The 7,094-nt window shown below is 55.5% G+C and overlaps 1 protein-coding gene and 1 long non-coding RNA gene across 6 annotated transcripts in view; one reads left to right on the top strand and one right to left on the bottom strand.

Annotated features, from left to right (window-relative positions):
* Positions 1 to 774: 774 nt before the first annotated feature.
* The window catches only part of LOC140848821 (uncharacterized), a 7,463-nt gene continuing 1,143 nt past the window's right edge, over positions 775 to 7,094 (bottom strand). Inside the window, exons 3-4 of one of the 5 annotated variants that reach the window (XR_012129997.1) lie at positions 1,995 to 4,733; positions 775 to 1,084 (exon numbers count right to left, since the gene is read on the bottom strand). This is a non-coding gene — a long non-coding RNA (uncharacterized lncRNA). Of the gene's footprint in view, positions 4,734 to 7,094 lie in introns of all 5 variants that reach the window. The other 4 variants (XR_012129998.1, XR_012129995.1, XR_012129996.1 and 1 more) reach the window with 4 other exon arrangements.
* Positions 4,980 to 7,094, top strand: part of LRRC38 (leucine rich repeat containing 38) — a 25,941-nt gene continuing 23,826 nt past the window's right edge. The window contains exon 1 of the mRNA XM_017673712.3: positions 4,980 to 6,944. Within this exon, the coding sequence (XP_017529201.2) occupies positions 6,314 to 6,944 (631 nt within the window). The 5' untranslated portion in view covers positions 4,980 to 6,313. The remainder of the gene's footprint in view (positions 6,945 to 7,094) is intronic.

The raw sequence follows: 7,094 nt of genomic DNA, 5'->3' as shown, positions 1-7,094 counted from the left end.
GATGGTGTGGAGAAGAACGAGAAATGTGTTTGGAGGAGGCCCAAACTCCCAGACTACTTCAGAGGTACAGATGGCGAACTTCATGCTCTACACATGTATCCTTCCCCTGTGTGGTACCAGAGCCAAGGCCATCTTTGGAGGGACGAAGGTCCTTGCTGCCTCAGAAGAGGTGGATAGACATTTCCAGGTGAGACGTCATGGAAAACTATTGAGAACCTCGTAGCCGAATTGGGAAGCATCATTTGTAGGAAGCAATTAGTAAATGCATTAAACAATTTCTTGAGTGCCTGTTATGTTCTGGGGTTGATTCTAGGAACTGAGACTACATAATAGCCCTCACAGGGGTTCCATTTTAGTGGCAGAAGGCGGAGTGAATAAGTAAACTAACAAGCGAGCTAGGTAATGTCAGGTGGAAATAAATGCTTGGAAGAAAATAAAACAAAGTGATAGCTCGAGAGTGGATGGACAGGGAAGTCAGGGAAAGCCAGTCTGAGGAAATGACATTAGGGCTGAGAAAACTTGAATGACCAAATGGCACCGACCATGCCAAGAGCTGGGGGAAAGTGTTCCACCCAGGGGTACAGCACGGGCAAAGGACCAGGGGTGGAAACAAGTGTGATGAATTAGATGTACGAAAGGACCAGAGAGACTGGAGGGTGGTGATCCAAGGGGAGAGTGGTCCAAAAATGAGGTGGAAAAGCAATGAGGTGGAAGAGACCATGCAGGGTATGGTAGGATTTTATTCCAAGTGACATGCTGTATTAGCTAGCCATTGCTGTGTAACAAATCACCCCACAATTTAGCAGTTTAAAACAGAACACATTTTTTTAATCTCACAGTTTCTGTGGGTCAGGAACCTGGGCATGCCTTCCCTGGGTCCTCTACCTCAGTGTCTCTCATAAGCTGCCATCAAGATGTTGGGTGGGCACACATGGCTGCTTCAAACTCATGCCATCATTGGCAGGATTCAGTTCCTCCCAGACTGTTGACCTAAGGTCATCCTCAGTTCTTCACCATGCAGGCCACTCCAACACAGCCCTTTGCTTCATCAAAACACACGAGCCAGAGAGGCAACAGGGAGAGGCTAATAGCAACAGGGAGGTGATCGTATTTCATAAGCTAATCAGAGAAGCGGCATCCATCTATTCATCTATATTCATGACCATATTCTTTTTTTTAAATTTTTATTAAGGTATTATTGATACACACTCTTATGAAGATTTCACATGAAAAAACAATGTGGTTACTACATTTACCCATATTATCAAGTTCCCACCCATACCCCAGTGCAGGCACTGTCCATCAGTGTAGTAAGATGTCATGGCCATATTCCATTCATTAGAAGCAAGTCAGGGGTCCTGCCCTCACTCTAGGAATACCAGGATGTGAGGACCATGGGGGGTTATCTTAGAAATCTGCCTACAACACACAAAAAGCCATGGGAGATGTCTAAGCAGGGAGGGGACATGATCTGACATGTATTTTCAAAAGCTCACTTTGGCTTTCTTGAGCCCTGGGAGTGTGGGTGGGGGGTGAGCAAAAGCGGAAGCAGGAAGGCCCCAGGGGATCTCTGAAAAAGCTGATGCTGGTTTGGACCAAGGAGGGAACAGAGGGGAGGCAGAGAAGGAGAGCCAAGCACCCCCACCAGTGGAAGGAGGTGCGGGCAAGCAAAGAGGAATCGGGGATGATCTTTGAGGCTGCTGGGACATGTGCCTCTTGCCTGTGGGATGACAGTGCCTGTGACTCTTGGGACATGTGCTCTGTGTTTTTCTCCTCCTAGGAAGACAAGGTGGCACTACCCCCATCCTCCTCTGGACCTACCCAAGGTCACCCATTTGCTGGATGGCTGGCCAGCATTAGGAGCACCAACCGTGAGCAGAGAACAGATGTGCCCTTGTGCCCGGCTAAGGGACTGACCCTCTGTCCTTGGTTTCACCGGCCTGCCCAAGCTCAGACCAACACCAGGGTCGTGTTGGGGATGGCGAACCACTCACCTATAACCGTGCTCACGAAGTCAGCCGGAGCAGGAGAGGGCTAAGGTGTGTGGGTCTGTCTGCTGTCTCTCAGGTGGGCTACAGATGGAGTGAGGAATATGGTTCAGGGCAGGGAGAGTTATTAAAACAGACCCTAGAATGTTAGGGCATCGCTAACAAATGAATTCCAGAGAAACAAACACTTAAATTCATTACCTGAAACATACCCTCTCCATGAAATCTTTACCTAGTATGGATGAAAAGACAGAGAAGTAAATAATCATGTGGCTACCATTTATTGTGTCAGTCTCACTGCTAAGCATTTGATAGATGCCTCATTTAAACCTCATAACAACCCAGTGGAGTGGGTACTAGTATTATCCCATTTCAGAGATGGGAAAACTGAGGCTCAGAGAAGTCAAGCAACTTGCCCAGGGTGACAGTGCCAGTGAATGGGAAAGCCAGGATTTGATGTTGATCTGTTGGACCCCAAGTCTCTTTCCTAATCGCCACCAGACGCTGCCTTCCATTTAGGCTGGTTCAAGATTCATCTCCTGGTTCCAGGGTGAAAGTAGGGGGAGGAGCTCTTCTTCTCAAAAGTGGAGCCAGGCTTGTCAGAGCAAGACAGAAGTCATTGTTACTGCCTCTCACCACCCTGCCCCCACCCCACCTAGACCCAGCGGTTAGGAAAGGCAGCTGCCACCCTGAGAGAGCAGGGTTCAGTTCTCACCAGTGCGGGCTGCATCGTGCCCCCTCGTGGCGGCTGTGAGGAAGGGCAGTGGATGCCACCTGAAGGAACCTGGGGCTGGCCAGCTGGGGGGACAGAAACACAGCAGTGTCCATGGAGCAGAGAGCAGGTTCCATGGAGTCGGGCAGCCCCAGGCAAAGGACCAGAGTGCGTCACCTTTCCTGGGGCCCACGGGGTGTCCTCATTCCTGCCCAGGTCAGCAAGGACTCATCAGAGGTGATATACACCAGTAACCCAAATGACATCACCCAACAGCAGCCACACTGTCATCACTCCAATCTAGCGTCTGCACCTAAATTCAGACTCCTGCACACACCACGCGGGAATCGTCTTGCTTATGTTTAGGGCCTAGGATTTTGGCTAATTTAGAGGTCAGTCTGGCAACCAAAGGGAGAATATGTCGGGGGATGGTGTTTGCTTACAGGGAGCAGCACCACATGGGGATTTCCTGGGGACCACCATCCGCACAGCCCCCAAAAAGCCCCCTCCACGGGGAGTCAGACATGGGCCAATAAGAAAACGAGACAGAAGTGCCGCCTAGCTTGGGGAGAGCAGAGGAGGGGTGGGGACTTCCGCCTGGCAAGCTGGGGAAGGCACCATACCAGGTTTGAAATGAAACTGTGGGTATTTGCCACACCAGTTTGGAATCACAAAGTGTGTTGGTTCTGAGAATAAACTCAGAAAGGGAGCTGACGGTCTCCAAAAGCCTCTGTCCGTGTTACCTGCAATGTTTTTCCTCAACCTGGAAGGGGCCTCCTTCCTGGATAGGGAGCAGGGTGAGTGGAGCAGCCGGGGAGTCAGGATGCCTGTGTTCTATTTCCAGCCGCTATCACTGACTCATGGTGTGACCTTGCTGAGGTCACAGCTCTGTTTTCCTTGCTGGGGGAAAATCGGAGGTGGCAAAGCTTGCATTTTCCCAAAAGATGGGAGTCCTGGAATGTGGGGAACCTCCCTGCTCCCCGTGGACCCCAGCCGTGTCTGCCCTTGCTGATATTAATGAAAAATAATTGCTTAGATTTGGATTCAAGGGAGTTCGGGGGACACACAAAGCAAGAAGCAAGGAGTTTCTGCCATATAAATCCACAAGATTTATGGACACTTTTATGTACAGGGTGTCTCCACTTTGCAGATCTCTTTCCCCACCAATATTTCCCCACATGGGTCTCACGTTGCCTGTAGAAGGGGAGAGAGAAGGTAGTTTCTCCCTTGTTTTAAGATGAGGAAAACAAGGCCAGGGGCCCCTTTTGTTATTTGCATTTCCCCCCGACCACCCCGTTTTGCCTAATGCTCTGCATTTATTAGGTAGAAATTCATCTCTGTTTTCATTAATCAAACTCACCCATGGCTGCCACTTTCCACTCAGCACAGAAAAACTAGGGCTGCCACGGAGTTCAGTGACAAGAATTGCCGCATTCACTCTAGGTGACCTCCTCATAGGTAAAGGCCCAATTTTCACCAGAATTTTTGAAATTCTTTAAAGAGATCATTTCAAGGGGCCCAAGGACCCCAGGCTGAGAAATTTTCCCAGAGAGATCCAGTGGCCCGTGAAAGGTTCTGGGGCTAGTGGTGGGGCCAGGAGCGGGTCCAGGCACCTGACTCCCAGGCCAGGGCTCCGGCCAACGGGACAGCTTGGCAGGGGAGTGCTGGCACCCACGTGCAAGGCGGCAGCCCACGCAAATGCAGGTGTGCTTAAGCCCTGGTACTCAGGTGGACCAGGAAGGCACGGGCTCCCCTCTGTGGTGGAATGAGTGGCAGGAACCAAGTCTGAGACTGGAAAGGGGGAGGATACAACAAATCATCCCCCGGGTGTTCCAATAATGCAATAACGACCATTTATGCAGCCTGAGGCCCTCTCACCTGCTCTGGGAGGATTCAGGCTATTCATCCAGCACTTGCCTCTTCAAAGGGATGAAACCAGAGCAGGGGCTGAACCCCTGCTGCTGGGGATGACAAAGGCAAACTGGGGAGCCTGGGAGCACGGGGTTCGGATTCGGGAGTTCTGGTCTGGTGGCCTGGAGTGTAAGCAGGGAAAAAGGCACAGGGCCCCAAGGACCGTTAGAAACATCCAGATGATTACATCGTTTTTAAACTTTTCATTGGATAGTTGACCTGTGCGGTCTAAATCTTAAATTGTTTTTTACTGAGCAAAAACAGTGCTTAAGACATTTCCATGACTAGCTCTACTATACCTGAGGTTTTGTGCCAAGCTGGCCCCTGGGTCTCTGCCCCCCACCCCCGCGGCCCCCAGGCTCCCACAAACACTTGTCATCTGTTGAGCTGCTGTCTCAGCCCCAGAGGCTCAGGCTTTGATCCATCAGAACGCATCAAGACTACATGTGCTTTTAGAAAAAGGACGGGGGCTTAGCTTTGCAGCTTCAGAATCCAGGACTCCACCAATCTGAATCAGGGCCAGAGAAGGGTCTCCGGGGCCTGCTGCCCAACAGCTGTTCCCGGGGTTATTTTGGTCCAGTGGGAGCTTAACAATTCCAAGGTGTCTCGACCAAAATAACCAGCAGCAGGACCATCTCTTGGGGGCTCTACAGGGACCACTCCTTAGAAACTTTCTAAAAGGGCGCGGGGTAGGGAGTTTGGCTTGGGGCCAATGAAGGGAAAGCTCTGCCAGCATCTGAGGCTAAACTCACCCAGGCGTTGCTGTCCTTTCAGCCTCCCTGACTACCCTCCTGGGGGACCAAAGCTGGGGGCTTGGTGGAGGGAAGCGGAAGTCAAAAGGGAAAGGATAATCTTTAAGCATCTGTGGGAAGCTGGTGTCATGCCAATCACCTTCTACGGATGGGGCACGCAGGGTCCAGAGAGGAAGAACCCAGGCCTGACCCCAGGGCATCGTGCCTCTCTGCTGGGCCTCAGTAAGACCAGCAGCAGGTCCGCGCTGGGCAGATTCCAGGTCCCGGACAAGCTCGGGGACAGCATGGAAAATGCTGACTGGCCCTGGCCCGCCTTTGGGCCACAGCAGGGCCAGGCAGCTTCCGGCGTAGCCGAGCTCGCCTGCCGCACAGAGATGGGTCAAGTGCGAGCGGGGTGGGGGAGGAAGCCCCGCCCAACGCCAGGTGGGCAGCCCCAGGCGCTGCCCCCCAGGCCCGTCGGGCGTGCCTGGGGCGCAGAGCCAAAGAGACCCGGGTCGCGCTCCCTTTGGCGCAAGGCGGGCGCTGGTTAGCGCGGCGCAGACCCCCCCAACAAGCCCTCTGGAAACCGCTGGGGTGTGGGGCGCTCCGTAACTGAACTCAGTCGTCGGGCGCACCGGGCCAAGTCCGCGCGACAGGTCTCATCGCCCGGTCTCTGAAATAAGCTGCCCAGGTGGGGCCGCGTTTGGCGACGGCCACTCGGCCACCGCTCCCGCCTCTCCCCGGGGATTTTCCGGCGGGTGAATTTCCTGTCCCGCTAAATCCTTCTCAAGTTCCTCGCCCCTCCCTCCCCGCCTCTCCCGCCTCAGTCCCCGCCGCCCCGGGCTCCCGGAGTCCGTCCGCGTCGCGCTCAGTGCCCCCGCGCGCCCGCCCTCCGGCTCCCCGCGCGCCGCCCCGCGCCGGCGCTCGCCCCGGGAGCCCGTCCGCGCCGCCGCCGCTCCAGCCGGCCCGCCATGCGCCCCCGCGCCCCCGCCGCCGCCGCCGGCGCGCTCGGGCTCTGCAGCCTGCTGCTGCTCCTCGGGCCCGGGCATGCGTGCCCCGCGGGCTGCGCCTGCACCGACCCGCACACCGTGGACTGCCGCGACCGCGGGCTGCCCAGCGTGCCCGACCCCTTCCCCCTGGACGTGCGCAAGCTGCTGGTGGCCGGCAACCGCATCCAGCACATCCCCGAGGACTTCTTCATTTTCTACGGCGACCTGGTCTACCTGGACTTCAGGAACAACTCTCTGCGCTCGCTGGAGGAGGGCACGTTCAGCGGCTCAGCCAAGCTCGCCTTCCTAGACCTCAGCTACAACAACCTGACCCAGCTGGGCGCCGGCGCCTTCCGCTCGGCCGGGAGGCTGGTCAGGCTGAGCCTGGCCAACAACAGCCTGGCGGGCGTGCACGAGGCCGCCTTCGAGACCCTGGAGTCGCTGCAGGTGCTGGAGCTCAACGGAAACAACCTGCGCCGCCTGAACGTGGCCGCCCTGGCCGCGCTGCCCGCGCTGCGCTCCCTCCGCCTGGACGGGAACCCCTGGCTCTGCGACTGTGACTTCGCCCAGCTCTTCTCCTGGATCCAGGAGAACATGTCCAAGCTGCCCAAAGGTGAGCCAGTGGGGCCGGCTGGGCTGGGGGCTCGGCTGAGCTGGATGAGGGTAGAGGGAGGGAGGGAGCAGAGGGCGGCCACCTCCGCTCAGGAGCCCCTGGTCACGGCCTGGGGTCCAGCCTGGAAGAGGAGGCTTGCATGCCCACCCA

This window comes from Manis javanica, chromosome 4 (genome assembly GCF_040802235.1).
Source record: "Manis javanica isolate MJ-LG chromosome 4, MJ_LKY, whole genome shotgun sequence".
In the NCBI taxonomy this organism is placed as follows: Eukaryota; Metazoa; Chordata; class Mammalia; order Pholidota; family Manidae; genus Manis; species Manis javanica.
This window is presented reverse-complemented; position numbering and strand designations above follow the sequence as displayed.